General features: G+C 34.4%; 1 protein-coding gene and 1 long non-coding RNA gene across 17 annotated transcripts in view; one reads left to right on the forward strand and one right to left on the reverse strand.

Moving 5' to 3' along the window:
* Nucleotides 1-2,409: 2,409 nt before the first annotated feature.
* Tmod (tropomodulin) overlaps nt 2,410-24,458 on the reverse strand; it is a 114,951-nt gene continuing 92,902 nt past the window's right edge. For 9 of the 16 annotated variants that reach the window (XM_072003999.1, XM_072004002.1, XM_072004000.1 and 6 more), the window contains one exon: nt 23,298-23,653. Coding sequence is in view for 4 of the 16 variants with exons in the window: in XM_072004002.1 (XP_071860103.1) it covers nt 23,619-23,653 (35 nt within the window). In the remaining 12 variants the exon portion in view is untranslated. Of the gene's footprint in view, nt 2,631-14,095; nt 14,305-23,297; nt 23,654-24,458 lie in introns of those variants that run through there. The other 7 variants (XR_011799884.1, XR_011799886.1, XM_072004003.1 and 4 more) reach the window with 3 other exon arrangements.
* LOC139987592 (uncharacterized) lies at nt 2,630-7,423 on the forward strand. The gene is made up of 3 exons (XR_011799888.1): nt 2,630-2,821; nt 3,151-3,348; nt 5,156-7,423. It is a non-coding gene; the product is annotated as an uncharacterized lncRNA (long non-coding RNA).

The raw sequence follows: 24,458 nt of genomic DNA on the forward strand, positions 1-24,458 counted from the left end.
AAAAAACTTCGGCTGGTTAAAGTTTCACGTTCCTAGAAACGACATTTCATATACACCAATGTAATAGAACGAAAAGCAATTGAATTTCACGGACGAACACGATTCAGTTTCATCCGAACGGCACGACGTCGAGCGCGATCGTTTCGCGCGGAAGCATTTACTTGAAAATCAATTTTACAGCGAACGTAGGTAGCGTCGTGCGAAACCTTCTTGATTTGTTTCAAGCAAATGATCAAAAATGAAGTTGCACGCTAGCAAAACAGAAATAACCCGGGCTAAACGTGAACGGTAAGAGCAACGTGTTACGTAGTCTCTTCGCCGAGAGAGTAAAAGTGGAATTCTTCCAACGGCGAAACTCGTGTGGAATTTCCGCCGTTAAAGTTCGTGAAAACTGGCATGTGACGCGAAAAAAATTTCATCGATTCTATCCGCCCAACTTTCCAGCGTTTGGATGAAATCGGTGAAATAAAATTCGAAAACGGGAACGAAACGACTGTGCGCTCGATTTATGTTGACCGTCGATGGTATTGGAATTTACGGAGTAAATTTGACAAAACTTCCATCGAAACGATGCGAAATAAAAATAAAATAGAAGGGAGAGAGAGAGAGAGAGAGAGAGAGGGAGGGAGACGATCGTAGGGTCTGGGGACGACGTTGAAATTCGTTGACCTGCGAAGAGGGACGATAAAGGGTATTGGACGCAGGAAGTGGTCAGGTGCGATTCAGCGGGTTCCGTGGCATCCGGTTGGGAAAACGAGACACTTCCGGGAGCTCTGAATGCGCTGGGAAGGGAAACCGGAAGCGTCGCCGGAACGGCTAGGCTGCTTTCGAAACCAAAACCGCGGAACCCCTTTATCGCGAGAACCACCAGAGAAGTAATCGACGAGATCGAATTCGATCGATAGCGATAGGAAGCATCGAATTGTGTTTCTTAATCTGTCCCTTTTTTTTTTCTCTCTCATTTTTTCATGTAGTTTTAACGTTCGGTTCTGACATCATACCTTTATTTCGAATCGATATAGATGATAAACGTTCGTGTTTTTGACTCATTTGTTGCTTGTAAGTATAGTTAATTGTAAGAACACGAACACAGTAACGAACTCAAGTATAATTATAACAAAATTCGTTCGAACCGTTTCTTGAGAAACGCGATTGGCATTTTTAAATATAATCGAATTTTAACCAAGCGAATTCGAGACAGACATGAGTTTTTCTCGTTACAATGATTTCCTATTTTAACTTAATCGAAGAGAAAAAGAAATGATCAAGTAAATTAAAAATATGTAGAATATATGTTACCTTTTTTACATTTATCAACGTGTCAAATTCATATAAGATTTGGATCATTTTCAATTTAGAATCCTGAAAAGTTTCTTTTTACGATTTTCGTTTTAGTATTACTAAATCACGAAACGGTCCAAGAATTGGATATATCTTCTTTGAAAATTGGTATCTGTTTTAGCTATGAACGCTAAGTGTTCTCGAACGACAGTAGTATTTCCAGATGGTCCACAAATTCTTGAAGAAAATAGAGAAGCTCGAACGCACGAAAGCTTCGTTACTTTCAACCTGTGCGTGTCTATTGAACATTTTTTCACTCGTGTCCTTTTAAGATTCTCTAGAAATTCGGACTTATATGAAATCTGGAAGACTCCAGATTTCCAATATCTTCTTTCTCGTTAGTTAAAGGTCGAAACTTTCGAGGTTCTACAATTTCCAGATCCGTAAACTTTTCAAATGGTTGATGAATCGAATGTAAAAGCACAATTTGAATGTAGAAACGTTGAGAGAATTTTCTTCCAAGAACTAAAGCAAAAGTCCTGGAAAATTAGAAAAGTTCTCCGTCACTTGTGTGACTTGCTTTTCGATAATTTTAAATATCTCAAATGTAACCAGAATTGGTCCATTTTAAAAACAGATCGATGCTTCGCAACGCAACTTAAATTATTCCAAACTATCCGCTATTCTAGATCGCGCTGATAAACTATTATATTTAACCCATAACTGCTACATTGAAATAGAAACTCGAGCGAGTTCGCTGGTTGTGAACTGCTCTGCAATAAAAATTTAAATTTTATATTCTTATAAACTATAAATAAATACAAAATCCAACGTCGTAATATTTTTAATTAATCGACATCGTAAATGTAACATTGTATTGTAAATGTAACATATGTAACAATATCGTAAATAATGTAAAAATATCGTAGCTTTAATGTTACACGGTTTGTAATTATTAATAAATTAGTAACCGAAGATTAGCGACACTCAGTGTCATTTGTTACTTGAAAACAAAATTATTTATAACATTCGAAATATCGCGTTATCTTACGTAGCAGTTAAGGGTTAATCATCCCTCAATCGCAATCGAATGAACTTAAAAATGAATTGTCATTCGTCTAAACTGCATTCTTTTGAAAATCATATAATTTAAAACTTCTGTCTTATTCTAAATACCAAATTGATCCGATTAATACAATAAATGGTCGCTGACAGATTACTCGAGCGTCTTGGTCGCCATGAAAGGTCGTCCTTGTCGAGATTCGTGAACGTTGGTGATCATCATCATCGACGTACGGCCCAGCCGATGGTATAATTGCGGGAAGACCTTCCCGTGCGGTGTAGACGATCTGTGGAAAAAAGTCGCCCATCGATGGCCTTGTGTGAGAACATGTGACCAAGCTTGCTGATCTGGGGTCCTCGAGTCCACTGAATCGATCGATCATTTGACGAAGAACACGGCGATTGCGTTTCTTTTCGAAGAAAATCCGACGTATCGTTATTTATATAATTGTGTCATGGAGAACGTGGCTGTTGCAATGTAAGGCAGAATTTGTTTAAAAGATTTCAACGTGGAGAAAACGGAATTTGAAAATTTATTGGATATTCTTAATTAATTATTAATCTCGATTAACCAAAATTGGAAATCAAGTATTTATTAATTATTTTTAAGAGTAACGAAGATAATGGGTATTATAAAAGCTAACGATTTTTTTCTAACGAGTAAAAATATTGGAAAATGTCTTCCTTCTTCTAAAAATCCAACATCTTTAAACTTGATTCCCCAAAGAATAAAAGTCATATTATGTCGTATTGAACGGTTCTTGTCCGGTATGAAATCACTATTTTCATTTATATCGCTTGTTTCAGGAAACCACTTCGTATCACCAAGTTACTTTTCAAATAATTGGAAGAAATTACAGGAGGATATTTTTGAACGTGGGGAAACGTTGAGTATTTTAAACAGTTGTTGAAGTGGAGGATAATGCATCGAGGATTTCGAACGAGGCTGAATGACTTACAGAGCAGATAATATTGAACTAAATGGGAAAGGAGGTTTTTAGAAAGGTAAATTCTAAAAATAATTTTTACTGAGCAATTAGCTTTTTTGCATTCGGTCTCTTTAAATGAATAATCGAACGATAATTTCAAAGTAGAGCAGCATATGGTCCCAATTGAAGAAAGTAACAATTATTATTTTAAGTTTGCTTGGAGGAGCTTGAGGCTTCTTTAAAAATAACATCTTCTCATTTATTTATTTAGTTCATGTCATATGAAACTCGCATATGTTAAGCGATAATGGGGTCAGAATGCATATATAGATTAACGTAACATTCTGGAATAATTACAAATTTCTCAAACTGCGAGATTAAAGGCACGAGCAATAAAGGAAAATTTGTTCTAAGGCAGAAAGAATTAGAGTTAAAATATAAAGCAATTTAGCCTCGGTATTCTTTTGAATATAACGTCGCTTGGCTGCAACAATTCTCTAGATAGAACTGTCTTGAATTATTTCGATTGGAGTCGTTCTCTAGACGCGAATTTCACTGGAGACGTTGTCGTGGAAATACCCTGCCTCTGCATTCAATTGTATGTGATCTAAGTAATGATAAACACCGATAGTGGAAAATTTACGGCGAATAATTTACTTAGTGTATCTAATTGGATTCTTAGCTGGATTCGATTAGTGAGCCTTCTTATAGCAAATTATAGAAAAGATGTAAATTAATTTGAGCTTTAAGAAATGCGAGTAACAGGTACTTTTAACGACGATTAAGGATTAAAAATTATTTGTAAAAAAGATCTTCAACAAAATTTTAGAGGAACTAATTTTTTAAAAATAATTTAAACTTTGAGAATTTCATTGAAATATATTGTGTAATTATACTAATATAATTTATGTTCAAAAAATTTCTTTTCGCTAAATAATGTAACTTTCAGATATGGAAAATCTTGCTAGCTCGGGATAACTCGAGGCAAGCTCTTTCTTCCACTTTCAGGAAATGTTTCACTCTTAGGAAACAGGGATGTTCTACACGTGTATTGAATCTTAACATCTAATGAACACGTGTTTGCTTGAAAGCACTTCCTGAGTTTTAAAATGTGCACTTAAGAATATATAAATAGGAACGATCTGTATTTCAATTAGCTAGTTCCTGAAAAAGAATCGCCTTTCTCGCAATCGGAAGCTTAAAGTTTACATTCACAGTAAAATCCTCAAACCAGCTACCCTCCGTTGCTTGTTATATAAATTAACGTAAAACTAACACTCAATAGGAGACAAATTCTAGAACGTTTCTATACTATTTCTAAAGTTGAAACTATTTGTTGTTGTTTTTAAATATTGATGTTTTTAAATATTCCAAGTATTCCTAGACAAATATAAATCAAGTTGAAGATAAATACTCCACCGAGTACAAACTATAGAAACCTTCCTCTTATTTGGATTTCTTTCCTTAATCTTTTGTCAATTTATTTCCAATAAATTTCATCGAAGATTATCTCAAGATCGTTAACTTTTTCTCAGATGTAGCGAACATCTTCGGATGAGCAAAGATTAGATAGCAAACATATTATAGATAATGATATATTATTATATGATTATGATTACATGATAGCAAACACTAGATAGCAAGCAGATAGATAACAAATATTGTCAAATATTTCTAAATATATCTAAATAGTATTTTCAAATATCCAACACATTTTTAAACAGACGTAAACCAATTTAAATACCCGATCGATTATACTTCCCAATTCTCCAAATATAATTCAAGCACAATGGAAAGATCCATCAATTCCCCGAATATCTCTAAATACATTCTTGAACGCGAATAACAGTTTTCACGCTCTCTGTCGCATTGAAATTTCAAAGGTTCATCGAAACGATAATTGTGCACGAGATCCACGAGCTACAAACAACGACGAGAGCGTAATGAATGATTTAAATTCCAGCGAGCTATGTTCGCGTTCAACCTCGATTCGTAGCTCGCGAAGATATAAATGGACGCGGAGGACTCTGAGGCCGAGGAAGATCAAAGCGACGCGACGCGACAGGGACAAAGCGTAAAACGTGAAAAAACCGTGGCCACAGAAAAATGTCGGCCGACAGTTTGCAGTGACAGCATCTTTCGCAGGGATAATTCCAGTGGATACAGTATTCTCTTTTATTCCGTGAGGCACGCGATTCCTAAAGTTTCAGTAATTAACGCGAACGGTTGTACGCCAGCCAACGTTTGTTTCGCCGTGAAAATCTTCGGTTTTGATGGCTTAGGCTGTCCCTGCTGCTGTGCGGGAAAATTTCGTCGGAAAAGGTTACGCATAAAGTTGAAACGTTGACGAATGGGATATAATTCTAGAGGATAGTTTATTGAAGAATGTGAATATGAAAAGTTTACGGCGTTTCTTGTGTTGGAAAATAGAAATATTAAAACATTCTTTTTGTTTCCTTTTTTGTTAATTGAGATTTCATGAAAATAATAGAAATAGAAATTTTGTTAATAAAGATATTACATATAATTTTCATATATTATATATTATTATAAAGATAGTATATCCAAATATCTAAATATTAATTCTAAATATTATTATAAGAAGCCTTTGATTTTCTTTCAATAGATTACAGAATAAATTAAAACTTTATAGTGTCTTTTTTATTTTCTGGTATATAATGTGTTTTATAAAAGGAAAATAATGATAAGTAGTGGAGATTAAAGTTACCTTTCAAGGATGTAAAGCATATAGAGAGATTACAGGTAGATTACAAAATCATGTAACATATCTGTATGATAGATACAGATAGATAGGAAGAGATTATACAATAAAAGATATAGATTATATAAAAAAAGGATAGATTAGGAGATTATACAATCTATGTGTATTTATCTCGCTGTCCATTATCTTATTACGTAAAATGTTTGTATAACCACGCATTTTATACACACGGATTGTAGAAAAGTCAATTCAAATTTAACTCGTCGAACATAATTTAGAAAATGAAAATAATTATATATACTACTTTCTCAGTTCCTTGTCGAAACGTATGTACCTGCTTTGAGAAAGAGGAAATCAATACGTATTTAAACCTAAACAATAAGTGCTTGCTTAAGTGTTTCATTTTATAAAACAAAATGTGATAATAATATCTGTATTTCCAATAACAATATTGCGGACAATGTAGAGGATTTCGAAATCGACGATTATTTTTGATAATTCACGCACGTTTTATCGTATTTAAATAAATACGATTCCTGTCTATAAAAATAAATACTTCTTTTTAAAAGGAAATTTATATCGAATATTAGTATCATAATTGTATTTATGTATATATATTCGCCAAATGTAACGAATCATTCTGAAATTTATTTGCGCCGAAGGAAAATTAAAATTGAGGAAGAAGGACATCGGGTATCGAAGATTAATTATACGAAATATATTGCTCGAACTGGAAAATAATTTATCAAGGCTTTATCTTCGCGACACGCTTCGAAATTCCAGCACGAACGCATAAAAATTTCAAATTTTTCTTATACTTGGAAAACGGCTCTCCGATCGTGTAAACCAGCAAACAAATTACAACTTCGACGGAAATTACTATCTGGGATGTGCAAGCGTGGTACGCGCATTTTTAACGTGTCACCAACGTTTTCAACGATCTCGATAAGCAAAAAAGGTCTCCGTGCCGTTGGCAAATCGATTCTATCGGCGAGCGACGCGTTATTATGCAGAATATTGTTTAAAGTGCAAACACTGGCTCGGCCTGTATGCATTGGATGCAACATGTATTAATTAAAATCAGCCAGTCGTGACAATTTTAGGGAGAATCGATGAAACATTATGAACATTTGCTCCAGCTGAATTACTATTTTCGAGAATATATTAAGACAGAATTATACTGATTGAACAACATAACGTTGATTTTTATCAAATATTTTACGATCTTTCCGTCTGTCTAAGGGAAGCTGAAATAATTTATGTATTCGTATAATGTAACGAAGAAATTGTCACACTGATAAACATCCATCTATAGCACATTCAAAATATAATTTTGTATTTTTTCTTTCTTTTTCAAAAAGTACAATATTTATTTATCTTTTATTTATGCACAGCGACTACAAAAATTATTTACATGCTAGCGTATTTATTGTGGCATTTACGTACTAATTAACACCAAGTATATTTTAGTTCGTATCAGATAGTAGTATTTTCAGGATTACAAAAATTTTATGTTATGAACGTACGAGTGAAGTTGATTTTATGACGTAAAACCTGATTTCAAAAATACCTCATTGGAGAATAAAGCCATATGCAAATACTTTTTATAGCTATTTTTACTCTTACGCCTGAAGTGGTGTCACTGAAGCAAAACTTGTTTTTTTTTATATATAATTCTTGATTATTATTTTTAAATAATTATTAATTATTATTATATAAATAATTCTTACTTTCACGACCTCTAAAAAAAAAAAAGGAAAAAAAAACGAATTTTTAGTTTGACGATTCTTGAAAAGCGCACTTCTAGTTTGAAGTAGCAGTTTCCTCTTCCGATCTGGTCATAAATCAAAATTTGCGTTTCAAAACAGGGAATATTATGACAAATTTTCAAACGAAAGTTACCAGTTATTGAAACATTTTAGTATTTGCAGTTAACAAAATATTTTGCTTCAAAATTATACAAACATCTATGCATAAATACAAAAATCTTATTTTTTTATTTTAATTAAATTGAAGCTGTAAGAGCTACAAATATAATGCGATATATCAAACTTTTAATTCAATTTCATTAATAAAATTTTTCCTTGGAAAAAGCAATTACATTATATCGAACATGAAAAAATCTATCATATTACGAAAGGATTTCAGCTGGAAACCACAACAGTGACAGCGTCAATATGCGAACAACATTGATATTTGATATTTAAACAGCAAACTGTGGTTCCGCGTATTGCTTTTACAAACACAGTCTTGATTTTAGTCTGGTGTAAACGAAACTGACAGATTTCATGAATAAACTGTTTGTTATTCGACGACGATAAATGCATCAATTTTCAGCATTTCACCTCGAATCGCATACCCTCCGACATTCTGTCTCGTCATCTTCCTCCTTCAAAATTTTTGACGTTTGCTTTCGAGACAATAGTTTAGCCAATATTTTACGATATTAACTTTAAACAACGTACGGATCGCTATGTTACAAGAAATACAGGATAATAAGTAAAAAAACTACAATTACGATTTTATTTTATTTATATAGAAAATATCGCCGTTTATAAAGTAAAAAAGTGTTGAAAAGTAATTAAAACGAAGAAGAAAAGCGTTATTACGTATTTCTAGGTAAATTCAATATATTAAATTTAAAAGTCTAATTAACACGTTCGAAATTATACAGTGCAGAAATTGCAATATCTTTTTTGCAAAAATTCGACTGCAATAAATTCCCAGTAATACGTATCATCAAAAAACAGAGTCGAAAGTCGTTGGAAATGGAAAAAAACAAATTCAGGTTGACGCGAATAGTAAAATTTGTCCGTCGATTTCCGAAACATTTCCGTTGATTTCTCATCAGGATGCCACCGTTGAAAGGGAGGGCCATTTTTTCTCCACAAATCATGAGGAATCGCGAACGACTATCGTATGGAAAACTTTCGGTAGAAATCAGATTTATCGGTGTGCCGTAATTTTTTTACAGAATAGGAGCGGCTGTGTCTGCCAGCGGGAGATAAATGAAACGCAGCCACGAAAAGTTTCGCGATCGGAATGGCGCATCCCGAATGTGGTCAAAAAGTATTTCGAGTATCGATCCACCGTTAGAACAGTAGCAGAATCGATGCGTGACTACCTTTCTTCTGAAATTACACAATTTAAACCTCCATAGAGGAATTAAACTAAAAATTCACTTCTCCAATTTCCTTCCATCGAATCATAATTTTTATCGAGAAGCACAGAAAACATTTGACTTAACAGAATTTGCACAACGTAACGGAGACATCAAGGGTCATTTACGAAGTGAAAATATCATATCATAGAATTTTCATCGTAGGAGCAGCACATTAAGAACCAATTCATCAGCCATGAAAATCGAGAAAGGTTTAATGAAAGTTCGTGATAGTTTGTCAAGCTTGTCTCTTCTTTTCTAAGTGTCCTAATTCTTACGAACGAAAATATAGTTTTATTTCTGTATCGAAATTATAATTGCATATAAAAAAATTGCATATAAAACCAATGTATCTACCTAAAGGCCATAACACCAATCGATAAAATCTCCTTAAAAACAGAAACCCAACGAAACAACGTACGTGTCCCTTATAAAATCATCGTTTACGCAACCGACTAACCAGATTCTCCGGGGGAAAAGCCAGAATTTTCAAGAGGATATTCTATTAGCGAGTATTTGTCAGCGAAGCCCGTGATGTCGTTTTACGCGGTTGCAACTGTACGCGTAATGATAAAGGGGGTGAGAGGTGGCGAATTCGGAAGCAAGCCGGACGAGAGGAAAGGCTCGTTTCACGGGACATTAAATTCCGACGTGGCACGTCCACTCGCGGATATATTCCTAAAAGGTTGTTGCGTCTAGGAAAACGCGAACACGAAGGAAAAATGGATGAAGAGAAAATAGCTGGGTGAAATTGGTGGAAGTTTCTCCCTGGCTGAGCGAGAGGATGAAACCCAGTGACGTGTCAATCGAGTGTGAAACGTTCGACTTCGTGATTCGAAGAAGTTTTCTTCTCTTCTCGTTTGCATTACGTCACCGGGCGAATCCGGTTGCCTGGAATCGTGAAACGCTTCCGTCGACGATCAACGTCGTCCGTGCGCATCGCTGCTTCAGTTTCGATGGCTGTTTGCAACCGATTTCCCACGCGAAAATAGTTCCTTCATTGGTCATCGTTTGAATTTCCAGGGCAGGCAAATCTTCGCTTGCACGGGACGAGTTCGATTGGTTCGCTTGGAAAGGACTTACGATGGGATTGCCGACGCCAGGATCGTTTACTTTTCGGGCTGTCTTTGGAGCTTGTAATAAACGTGAGTGGAATTGTAGAATTTGATGAGAGTTTGGGTAGAATTGTATTATTGTTCGAAAATTGTTCGCCCGTATTGATTGCTGCTTGATTGACTAAGTTTCTTCGGCACAACGAAACTAATACCATTAGAGAAATATCACAAGCTGTGATCAATGGCAATACATTTTTCTTGCGTAAAAGGAACGAGAAAGTTTGATAAATAATTCGCTTAAAAATTCCTTACCGTTCAGAAATTCTTCGTGTTTGTTAACTGATGCAATAAATTAGCAAATTTAGGAATAGAAATTCTACTGGTGTGACAATTGGGAACAATCGAGCTTGTAAAGTTCTCCATAGAATAACTATATTAACATACGACAAAACATGACAAGTCGTGGCTAAGAAACTAAAAAAGGAAAAGAAAAAGAGAAAGAAGAAATATGGTGCATTATATACTTTTAAAGTCAAAGATGAAACAACGCTATATTAAAAACGGTATATTATCGAACGTGTTTTAATATTTTAATAATAAATTACGAATAATATCGAGTCGTTTGACAAATTTTTCATACACTTTAATTACAATCGAAACTGATTGAATCTGACTGAATAAAATCTGCGTTCAAACGTATAAGTGTATGAAATCGAATAAATTGCACTTTATTTTCCTAACGATATTGAAATCAACATTTATTGATTTTTATTCAGCGAAACCTTTTCTCCTTAAGGGAAAATAGATCGTGTAACCATTAAGACGCCTTTAAGGTAGAATCGCTAATCTGGGTGGTCCATCACTTTTCTTCGCCGAGCTCGACCAGAAAGCTTTCCGATTGACGTGCAAGTTGCTGAGCAGAGTAATTAAGGCTAGTGTGTCGATGATCGGACTTAACCCAGCTCCGAACCAGAAAGAGCGCATCGATCGATCTTGACGCCACACTAGATTAATCGTAAGGGAAGGAAGCATCGTCTGGATTTGAATGGTACAAATTGAAACCCTTGTAACTTCCTACTACTCGAGGGCTAAGGATTTCTCAACTTTGGAACATAGAAATTCGCAATTTCGCAAATTCAATGAACCGCGTGCGAGACGGAATGGCTCCTCCTTCGAACGAATTATGTATATTAATTGGAATATTTTTAAGCAGAGATTCATAGTACCACAGTTTGAACCTTCACGATCTGAATCGTCCTCCTTAAGTGAAAAAGATGTCAGTTTCGTGTAGCTATATCTCGGGCCTGAACAAATGAGAAAATTAAAAAATTGAAGACGTTGCTGCGACAAGGAGGCAGCTTCATTTTCTATAATAATTTGAGTTATAGTCGATTATAAATATAAATTCACGGTCAAACTAATAATCGTACTAATAAATTTTTGTAATTTTTTCGATACGAATCCTATGTCTTTCTTTCCCTTCTAAAAACCATTAATAACTATAAATATTATTTCAATACTATAACTGCCTTCTTATTACTGCAAATGAATTTTTAATGTTTCTAGTTGCAGCTAAATATATCGAACCATGAGGCTCGTCATATGAATTATAAAATGTGAATTACTTGTTCCAAATAAAAGTCTACGGTTGAAGAGAGGGAAAGAGTTAGAAAGGAAGTCACTGTCCAATTAAGAAAGAAACCTTTGACATTAATTTAGGATAATCAGAAAGCTATTCTATGATGGAATGTAGCTATTTTTTTAAAAACGATAATTTTCTATGTTGTAAAAATAGCGTAAAGAAGTATCATGAAGTAATTAAAATTCTTATGCTGAAGACGGTTTAACTAATGTCTTAAAAAAATAGTTATTAGAACCCAAAAAATTTGTATTTCTGTGGACAATATAAACAAATGTGTCGAAGGATAGGCAGACGTATTGTAAACTCATGACGTACATGCAATTTATGGACACGGGGTCTGTTGTCCCTTGGGCCTGGTCCTTACATTGACCTACTATCATCACCTAATCTCCCAATGATCAAGGTGGATTACATACTCGAGATCCTGCGAGAATTACCTAATAATTACCTAAGGTCAAAGATGTCCACTGATTCGTGAAAGATTTCGAATTATTTTGCAATTTACATCTACAGTAAATCCCTTGCTAATTCTATCAAATTAATGCAACAAATATCCAATCACAACTTTTTTTTATTTCAATAGATTCATAACTAAAAAGTATTCCAAAGTGGAAGAATTTCAAGTTGATATCCCTTCCGATTGACTTAATTTAATTTCCCTATACAAAGAACAAATTTATTTCTATTGCATATCCTAATATTAAACGTACGAGTAACTTCATAACATTTTAATTTTGCTCAATTGAAAAATCAAATTCATAACATAAAATCTTAGTAGCTTCCCAATAACTGGATCGAATATCTCTACAATATATATTTTTTTTTATACAATTTAATTTAAACATCCGAAACCCTAGAATTTGTTCTACCCACTTGATATTGCAACGAGTATTCTACTCGTCTACTATTACGTATCATATTCATCGCGTGCATTTTACCTTTAAATTCCCCATAGATGCATTAAAATCCATAATCCGCTAATAACTTTCCCAATTTCCTCGTAAGCGTTATCGTTGTAACGATCACAAACGAGGGTGTGTCCCTTTCAAAGTTCGCTTAAAAATAATAAAAGCGAAAGAGCAGAAAAATTACACGCACAACCGCGTCGCAAGATACTCGAACAGAAAGAGTAGAGGGGTTGTAATGTGTGCCAAAAAACGAGGCTGGTAAAACGAGGAGGGAGATCGATCGTCTGGTTTACGCAAACGTATTGACGTCACGTGAATGCGGCCGTGTTATCGGATTGAGGCATTGCCGCGTTGTTACGTAACGCGTGAGCAAAAGGCGAGTTCCACGACGACAGGATCGTTAATAACCTCGCATTACAGCTTTCGCCGCGATATACGACCGCTGCGGCGCCCTCAGCCCGCGGGGAGACCCTCTGCGATCCCTATTTCACGGCGAATTAATTATCAACGTGGCCGCGTAGACTGTGAAACAGAAACGACGCCAGTTTCACCGCTTCCACCGATGACAGTGCATCGGAAGCGCAATAGAATTACGGACCTCAATAATCATCCTGATAAATAATTCTAAGCCTTGTTCTCTACGTTTCGTGCACCTGTTTCGAGACACGTTCAAGCTATCAGTAGCTGACGCTAGTAGTCGAAACTAGTAGTGGAAAACTTTCACAAATATGTTATGCGCGTTGTATGAAACATTTTCTCATTGGCACTGTTGCGAGTAGATGGCAGATTTTTATGCAAATTCATATTTTCATAAATACAAGTGAAAAACTAAGCAAACGCTTGTTTCATCCGTCGAATGTTACAACGAATATTATATTTTGAATTTTTATGTATTTTTACGTTTTAGGTATTGGGTTCGATGTTCGTGTTTTTGCATGTTTCAATTTTTTAAACGCGTATTAAAATTTATGAGACTCGATCGCGATGATTATATTGGCAGAGTTTGGCAAGAAATTTGAAGATACGTATGGAAATTATATTTACGATCATTAGGGCAAGTGTATATTCGACGGGGATCACAAAAATATGTAACAAGATGTCATGCGACTTTTATATATTTCGCTGTGGGAGTAAATACATTGAAATATACACTGTAACATTTAATATTTGCAAAATATATTGTAGTTGCGTCAATTTGTTTTTGACAATGTTATCTATATCATTCACGATGTTGAAAATTTTTTATTCCATAAAATTTATCTTATGTTAAACATTGTAGAAAATTTACTAACCATCGATGAGCATCGTGGCGGTCAATGTGTTAAACAGTCAACTATTAATAAAGCACGACATTCAACCTTTAACATTTATTATAAAAGATTATTTTAAAATATTTAATCCTATGTACCAAAGTAACGCTGGATTTTTTATCCTTTTGGCTACTACGACGACAAAATCTTGCTTGAATGGCTTGAATATCTTGGCTCGGCTAATGATAAGTTATCGTGAACCATCCATTAACCGTGGTTTCATTACAGGATAATCCTAAAGAACAGGAATTTAATATGACGACATGATACAAAAAATATTGGACGATAAAAATAATAAAACGTACCGTGGCCACTGATATGATTTAAACTTTTTATTATCAATTCAATTTTTCTCTCGCTCATAACTTTATGAATATATTTACTGATAATATCAACATACATAAGTACATACATATGTACATATTTCATCACACATCACGAAGTAATCGTCGAATTCGGATAAAATAGCGTGAAATCGAGAATATCATTTTAAATTTTCATTTCATTATCCTGTTGTAGAGAAATCACTCTTTTCTTTTTGCAATAATTTTGATTACTTATTATTTCATTTATTCGTTGTTTCGATTAATTTCTACCTCTTTACTCGTAATATTCACTTTATCACAATTTCATTCGTCCTTTTACCGACATTGTGACGGAGAAAAGAAAAAACAGGTCACGAGGAACTATTATAGCTATAACTATGCCATTATGGAAAACGTATAGCTAAAATCCTTGGCTTCGACTGCAGGATTTCCTTGCGACGAAGACTTGGCTTATTCTGGATCAATTTCGCAAACTGAATCGCTTAACCCACTATTCTATGATCATAAGTATACTTTGTAATCATAAGTCGCATGAAGACCGTTACGTAACCACATTCACCGATCTTGTCTTCCTATTTCATATAGGTATATAGATTTATATCCCACATATAAAACTCGTAAATGTGTGAAATATTATAATGCAATCAACCTATTAACCGGAGAAGACGAATTAACCCATCGACAATCTTTATATTATTTTTTTTTCTTTTTTTTTTTTTTAGGTTTCTTTAACATTCGTTTGAGAACTGTCCCAGACATCGGCACAGATGCGTCGCTAAACTTACTTTTATGAATGTAAACTCAACATGCGTATAGTTTCTACGAAATAAAAACTATACATATTGTTCTACCATTGAAATATATCTAATTCCATACGACTTCTACGTGTTCCTGACACTGAACATGAAGCTAAAAGATAACGTTCCGCCTCGGTATAGGAAGTTTCAACAAGCCAGGCAGGTTCCCAAGACGAGCAAAGAATACACCGGCAGGTATGTCTAACAATGGCAACGTGATAAGTGCGTCTATATCGTCTTTCTTCGTGAGTCCAGTTTTCTTTGATTTACCGTTTCAATCTTAGAAAGAACCTTCACCTTACGCTCGGTATCTCTAAAGTCAAGAGAAACATATATCTTTTACTACTAACCGTATGTAGGAATAATTAATTCTCGGAATTATTTGAGCATCTAAGAAGCCAAACTGATCAACAGTATTGTTTTATTAATTATTTATTACTGCGTGTTATACTATATGTGAATGTTTTATTAAATTTAAATTTCGTTACTTAAACACACCAATGGCACCATGGCACAAATGATATGGCGAACTCGAAGGTTTTGAAAAACAGAGTTTGTAGCATCATCACTTCCTGTACTTTCCAATTTATGAGCTTGATTCATTAATCAGCGTTTACAAAAGTGAAAGAAAATCAATTTTTATTATTAAACCTATGGAAGGACGGGGCACAATCAGCCCTGAGAATTGTTTCTCAAATGTTGGCGCAAGTTAAAAGAAAAACAATTTTCATCGTAAAAGCTGTGATGACGAACAATTAACTCTGACAGTTGTTTATTAACGTTCGCAAAATTTGAAAGGAAAATACATTTTTTTTTTTTTTTCATGAAACCTATAGAGTGTCAAAAGAATGGTTTTTCTTTTAACTTTTGGGAACATTCATAAATGATTCTTTTTAAAAATATTTCCCTCCTATGGGGTTAATAAGAAATACTGATTTTTCAACATTTCTATGTCTTTTCTATAGATCTTCATTTATAATGAAAAATGTCTCAAACGTTGGTTACGTTATAGTAGAAACATCACTGAAATTCTAACAGTGCATTATTACGTGCATTGAACGCATGCCTCGTAATGTCACTGACGTGATACGAATTATGATTTATCAGTTATGATTATACTTGCGACAGATTGAAGATCTCTACATACAAATTAATATATCTGAATATCTTCTTTCATTAAAAACATAAATACTGTGAAAACCATGATGCACCTAGTAGAAAAATCGTATAGCGAGAGTATGCAACTAGATCCTATAACGATGTGTAGCACACGATGATGTATGCATACCACAAAATCTAAACATAGTAGAACGTGTCGCGGTATAAAGATTAAAGTAACGTGTATAAATTGATATTTCCGATATAAAAGTTTCAAACATTCTAGAAAGTAAATTCTAACTTCAATAGACAAACTCTTAACTTTAAACGTTTGGACAGAGATAAACCAATGGATCAGAAATATTCCACCAGAGACTTTTTTCATGACATCCGCTTGTAAAAACATCAGGAATAGCTGGTTTCGGGAGAAAAAAAGATTCAATTTAATCGGCTGGAGCAAGAGCCCCAGAGGGGCGTGAATATCGGAAACGCAGCTGAAATGGATAGAAATAGAGGGGAAACGTCGAATTTCCGAAAACTATGAAATTTCTCGAGATGAATGCGCGCACGGTGATAGAGGAATCGACTTTAATATCCAGCGAGGAAAAATTGGTTCACGGGATCCGATGAAAGGGAGAAAAACCAGGCAGCCGAGGAAAAAAGAAGTAGAGGCGGCATCGATGACAGCGTAAAATCCAAAATAGATGAGACGAAATGGTCGACGATTTCTGACGAAGGATAAAAACCGAGGACGGTAAAACGAGAAGTAAAAAAAAAAGAGTAAAAAACGAAGGAATAAAAAAATAAAAAGCAAGGCACGGTGAAGAAAAAACTGAGCCGTACGCAAGCCGGCTGAAAAAGTAATTGAAGCTCCAATTGGCAAATAAATTGGCTCGAACTTCTATCGCGAGTCTTGCCGGTTCCGCCGTTTTTCCGCCGGACCTGGCGTTTACCCGCCAATTTCGCGGAACAAAGTAGCACAGCCTGCATCAATCACAGGTAAAACCACGTGAATTTCCCCCGTTCCGCGTGTCTTTGTGCGTGCAAGAATGAAACACGTTGCACCGTGATCGTAATTATTCGAACGATATAACTTTTCAACTACATTTAATGGGTTCGTCTGCAATTTTAACGTCCATTGGTATTTCGTTCGCGTTTCTAGATTGTGTATTTGCTTATAAAATTGATCGCGAATTGGTGGATTGTTTGATCGAAAATGACTTTTTCCGAATTTATATTTTGTAATAATTTCTCCGTGTTTCTTATGTGTGTGTATTATATTAATATAATTTCTTTGAAATAATAACAGACTTTAAAAAGTGTTTATAACATCGTAAATAAAACGAATAAGATATCAATTTAGATTCGGGAAAAATTATTTTGTTTGTGCTAAATTACGATGAAATTTAATGGAAAATGATAGAAATGATGGAATTGCGAATAACAAGCATTTTTAATAATAGTTGTTTACGTACTATGTTAAGTTCGTGTACATATAATGATTTCTCAAATAGAAAAGGAATACATGTATTATTTAAATAAAAGTTTACTACCATGGGAAGAATCTTTTACAAGGATATGGGTGAGAGATATTTTATATTATATTGTTATTACTTCTTGTATTAAAACCATATGCTTTTATTCGCGTATGGGTCTTTATCTATTTTATTATTTAAAAACACGATGAACTGTTATATCGTTCTAAGTAAACCTTAATTTATTGTCTTGAAGCGTATTAATTCTTTTAAGATGATTATCTAATATAAACATTTTAGTGTCATTACTTCTTGCAATGGAACCATATGCTCTTATCATTTCGATGTACTTTATCATTTAGGAAGCCGGCTAAATTTTTATATTATTTGAAATATATGTTAATTCACTCCATTAGAAATTCAATTGCCACTGGTCCAGAATTTCTCATTTTTAGTGGCATGCCTTCTATCTTAAGAAAGTTACGTCAATTTCAAGTCCCAGTAATCTCGTAAACTTTATCCCTAGTCGTATCAGTACCAGGGACTCTCTCTTACCCTGTTTTATTATTTCATTGACTAAAATTTATCTATCTTGAGGTACTCGCTTTCACTTTATGCTAACTGAATTACACGAACGTAAATAAAATATGAATTAAATATTACACCAAGACAGGTAAATTCTTGATCGAAATCCTAATTAGAATTTTACAAATATGTAAAAGCTTAATATATTAAAATTCATATTAGTGTAAAACTTGGTTATTCTATTATTACAATTGAATGCTTAGACGTAGAACTATAACTTGATAAGACAAACGTATTGAAAATTGCTGATAAACTATGTATAATAAATCGACGTTATATCGTATATAATAATCTAATACAAATACCAAGATAGATAAATCGACAATTTTATTCAATCTTTCCCATTTCTTCCGCAATGACCAGGTCGCTTAACTTTTATTCCACAAGACTTCTATCCCAAACAACACCGTTTCAATATTTACGTATAATAATTCTCGAAACTGGAACTTTCGAGAGAATTTAACACAGACTATCTTCATCTTTTACGTAACTCATAACGCAAACAAGCAATTTGCTTCGGCGTATCAACGCCAAGCGCAGGGAGCGAACCGGAAACGGCGCGAAGAGCGCAAACACGTGCTGGTGAAATTGCTCGTAATCGCGTTCCTATACTGAAAATAATCTTCTTCGGTGTATTCGTGGACCGACGTACTCGGCGTTCTAAAATTTAACGAGAGCTTCTAGGCGTGGATATTGACCAGGGACGAATTAACCCTACGACTGAATACAAATGGGTTCATTTGCAAAGGAAAGAACAGAGAGTTCGGCGGACAAACAGTCGGCCAAACCTCATTATTATTCTCCCGTCCTTAACATCATTCGCCGTAGTCCTGGGATCTTTCAACTCAAAATCCACCTACAATCGAGTCTACTCAGCTGACAAACGTTCAAAAGGGAAATCGACATAAATTTAATTAACTCACAACGCCAGTGTTCTCCCTTCCACGTGGAACTTGCAGGGTGTCAAAGTATTTCCGACTTAATACCTTTCTGTCATTCGATCGTTCGTTCAGTGTTCTCTTTTAATATTTTCTTACTGGTATTAATCACGGTAGATTAGTCACCATTTAATATGAACCCGTCAAGGATCAATTTTGCATTAACGCAATATTTCACTTGTCGTGTCAACTAATTTATTTCATTGGAGTTTGATAAAAATTATATCGATGTGCTATTACTTCATAGAAGATAATGTAATTAGTTAATTTATACCATCGAATTCTTCGTTACTGAATATTTCTTTCAGTCAGTATCTCTTCTTCCAACTATCTTCTACGATTTAAAAAATAACACACGCAGAAATTGAGTATTTGTAACGCTATGATGGTAGTGTTCTTTTAATTAAAAAATCTCTTCTTTGTATTTCTGATTCGCATAAAGTTATAAATGTTATAAAGTTATAAAGATTCGCATCTATTATTCTAATACATTTGTTTTACCTTGATAAAGCAATAAATTGCTTGTTAAGAATTATTTCATTGCTTGGTCCTTAATGGGTTTGCTATGTTTTGGTCCTTGTGAGACCTACACAATCTCTACCAGTGCATATACATAATCAGTTAATTCTAACTCGCATTCGACAATCTGATTATTTATTAACGCTGAAATAATGGCCAAATATTACATTCAACTTTTCTCTTCAACCCAATACTTCTATTTAATACTTGTTAAACGTTTGATGACCATCTTACAGATTCTCTACTGCAAACCAGTGCGTGCTACCAAGCACTAATTAAAATAACGTTTGAATTAATATTTAATCACAATGGCTGTGTGTAAAAGATACTCTTGAGTGCAGTAAACAAAGATATGCATTGAAAAAAAAAAAGGTGGTGTTACAGTTTCCACCTACGACAACGTTGGAAGGTATATTTTAAAAAAAAAGAAGTATCAGTGCCACACGGATAAAAAATATCTAGCAAAAATGAAAAACCGCGGGAAAACGTATCGTGCAGTGCGATTTCTGTCGAGATTCGATGAGACACAAATATTTTCACGGCTAACAAAGTATCGAAAGCCAAAACATCGTGCTCCCACGTTTCGGTCGAGATATGTTAACCAACATGCAAATTTTCGTAAATTCGGGAGCTCTTGCAATTTTTTCTAACGAGTAGAAATTTTTACAGCCGTAGATTTATTATACGAATTTAATTAGCAGGAAGCGAAAGCAATTTGAGATGCTTTGAACGTTAATCTGCTGTTTGCTGCAAGATTTCAGAAGCTTCAAAAAGGTAATTCTCGGAAGCGTTGGGACATTAAATTTTTTAAGGAAGAGGCGGAAATTGCTTCACTAATCGAAGAAGTAATAATTAGAGAAGAAGTAATTTAATAAACAATCGAGGATAAAATAAGCTTCCTGGTACGTATTTTGGATTCTTGGGACATTTAGACTAAATATTTAACTTTTCTTAAATATGAAAGAAGCTTTGAAACTTTCAAATTGTGACTTTAGAATTTTCAAAGTTTCGAAGTTATTAATCCTTAAATGCATACATACAGGGTTAACATTTTACAGCGTACTTTTATTTTATAATATAAATCAGATAAGTATTACTTACTGTATGGTATGTTGAATATAGTTACGTTACCAATATCAAATACATCCGCATTATACAACACAAAGTATTAATCTAAGCGAATAAAATAGAAAATCAACAATTTTTCCGTTTCATTATCTTCGTCTATTATAGTTTCAATATCCGGATGTTATTACGTTATAATAATTTAAATACAACTAATAAGATATGATTCGTTTGTATGTTCTATAATATATCTCGTAGCTATTTTGAAAGAAATTCTTTTCACAAATAAAAAGGACCGAAAAGATGAAACTAGTTTCAGAGTAGACGAATATTTTCAGAATCTTTTGTTATATTTAAAGAAATCATGCATTCGAGGATTAATATTTGTACGGATTTTAAATTCCCAAGCTTTCCACGACGTTCATAAACATTGAACGGAAACCTACAAAAATCCCTACATTTCCAAACATTCGCCAACAGGACTTCGAATATTCTAAATTTCTCTACACTCGCGATTCCAAAGCTTCAAACATCCGCAAACTTTTATCGAACGTAGGATTTCCGCTAAACCTCATTGCACAGAATTTTTCCAAATTCCCTGAACTTCTACGTTCGGAATATCCAAATAAACATCGAAACTCGTCTCCCGAAGGACCTTTCATCGACAGTCGCTCTTTCACGAAAAACCGCCGCGAACGTTTTAAAAGGCATCGACACGCGGTTTTTGAACAGCGTCCTATCGACTCAGTTGTATAATTCTTATAAATTGTTTGGAAATTTCACGGAACGAAATACGTACTCCCTAACATCTGAGGGAATTGTTACTATGCTGCAGAACTCGAGAAACGTTCGGATGGTCGTTTCTGAACGAAATTACAGGAGGAACGCGTTCTGTACGGACGATGGAACACGGAATCGCGGGGGAAGCTCGCAAACAGTGGCAGGCGAACGCTCATTAGTAAACGCAGCGCGTGCTCCGCGAGCTCTCCTCCCACGATTATCCCGGAAAACATGTATCAGAGCGAGCAGCTTTAAAAAAGTCACGGTGGATAGTTTTAAACGTGTTATTATATGGAGTAACACGTACGCCCTACCCCGTGTAACTTGGCTGGTGGCACGATACAAGCTGCAGGTAGTTAACTACTCGTTGGGCGCACAGGATGCAATCTCGAAATCGACCAGGCAACTTGGGAGCACGCACGCCGATAAAAAGAGCTCTCGCGTCGTCTGATATATGTAGACACCAAGAAATTATTTCCCTAGCTATCGCCACCGAATTTTCAACCAACAATCGTTTATATAGAGCCAGCGGATCGTACGTTCAACCCTTAAACTGAAATAGTTTAACATTAGATTAGTTCACAGGTTAGTAATTTTGTTTTCATCATTCATATTTTCTTAAATTCTGTTTTATTATATTTCTAAGTAATTATAATTAAAGATGTTTCTTAGGAATTGTATATTAGTTGTATATTACACTGTTACGATTAAAACACGAATGAGCAAGTAACTATAAGTTTTTACTGAAACACGAGAGTACTCTTTCTGTATATAACAAGATATGAACAAAAGTATAAGCTAATAGAAATGTTCCTTAAACATTTCCTATATATTAAGTTACACTTTTCGCAGCTACGATTATGGTCATCGTTAAAATTGTCTTTTATTATTACTACGATTGTCCCATCTTATATAGTTCAAATAGCGGATGTTCAAAAATTTCTCGAATCCCTTCTCGCATTAACATTGTATACTCGTATAATATTATACACATGTAATTCATAAATTCACGTATATTACGTACCAACGTAGCGCTATAATATTATACTTACATTTCGTCGAACCCATCACGTTATCTCAAACTTAACACCATTTCCATTTGCGAACTCATTGATTATCACTTACATGTACCCGCTTGTAAGGAAACATTTGGTCAATTTCTAAGTGCCGACGAAATCAATCGCCAAAACGACCATCGTCGTACAATAATAATTGAAAGAGGAGATAGAGAATCGGTGGAGCTGATTTAAGGGTTGAAGTAGAACTCGCTGCTCTCATTACCAGAGAATTATCGCTAGGGGAATCGTACATGATCGAGGTAAACAAACGGGGGACGAAATAGTGTATGCCAGAACGGTTTATTTGCGGTTTAATTTGCGCCAAAGTACAAATACTCATGCAAAACGAACATAGTATGTAACAGCGTGAACGTGCTCGGCCTTCAACGAGGCAGAGAACCGTCACGTAAAGCGGAGAGAATTTACGAAAAAAAAAAAAAAAGAACAAAGACAGAAAAAGAGAAAAAAAGGAAAAAACAAGAAAACAACACTCGGTTGGTTCATTATTCCCGATCGTTTGTTCGACGAATTTAAATGGAACGTGTCCCATCACGGTTGCGTTGCGATTGGAATTGAAACAAACGCCGGAGAACGACATCGTTTTATTCTTCGACACATATTGACAGAGGCATAATATTAATACATAAAATGGAAAAAGAAGCTTCGCCAAGAACGTCCGCTTATCGATTCTTGTTCACAAGTTACACGATGCGAATTATCATTTACGTGAAATTATCATTTATGTCGCGAGCAATGCGTGATAGTAAGTGGTGTTTTTTCTTTTCTTTATGTATCTATATATATATATATATATCTTATGCATATTATATATGTACGTATGTATAACATATAGGTAAATAAATATATAATATATGTACAAATAATACCTAGGCGAACGCCACTTCGCGTTAAGATGTCGCCACCCCGAGCCGGGACTGCCGTACTGCAACAGACACCCGAAACACTGTCATCTTCTGCGTTCAGCATTTTAGAATTAAAAAATCTTCACCGATCGGTTGCATGCCGGTGAAGAGAATGCAATCAACACGCAGCACACACTTTTTCACGTCAGAGGTTGAAATTGATTAATGAAAGTTTGTTAAGTGAAAGTGGTTCTTATGCAAAGGGTGTCCTGTAGTGTAGGGGATGATTCTTCGTGAAAGGAATCAAAGATGTTTAACATAAACTTTTCATATCCGGCAATTCGTTTCAAAAAAAGTAAAAAAGAATATTACTTTTTGTTTTCTAATTATTAAGAAAACCACCCCTGTTTAAAGGGGTGAATTAAAATTTCATTCTTCAGATAATTAAATCACGCGTATAGAATTTTATTTTTCATATTTTGATTATTTAAATAGAGAAAAATAAAATATCGTTGAAAGAGAATCTGTTTAAGTATTTTGAAAAATCAAAAACCAAATTGAAACGCTGAAAAGCTCTCTCATTTACGCAACAATTAATTAGTCAGATAAAACTGTTAATGGTTATTTATATTATTCTTTTTTTTTTTCTAAATTATTTATATAATTTTGACTATGAAGGTAAAAGAAGCTTGAAGATTAATCGTTTAAAAATTTCCTAAGATTTTAATCAAACACATATTCTACAGAGTCCCACAAAAGAATATTGGATTACGCAATTTGAATATATTTCTTTTACGGAGAATCATCACCCGTATTAATAGTAATCTAACTGAAATCAAAGTCATATTTCAACCCCTGCTTTATACATATTTTTGCTCCGCCGCA

Source organism: Bombus fervidus, chromosome 5, assembly GCF_041682495.2.
Source record: "Bombus fervidus isolate BK054 chromosome 5, iyBomFerv1, whole genome shotgun sequence".
NCBI classification, from domain to species: Eukaryota; Metazoa; Arthropoda; class Insecta; order Hymenoptera; family Apidae; genus Bombus; species Bombus fervidus.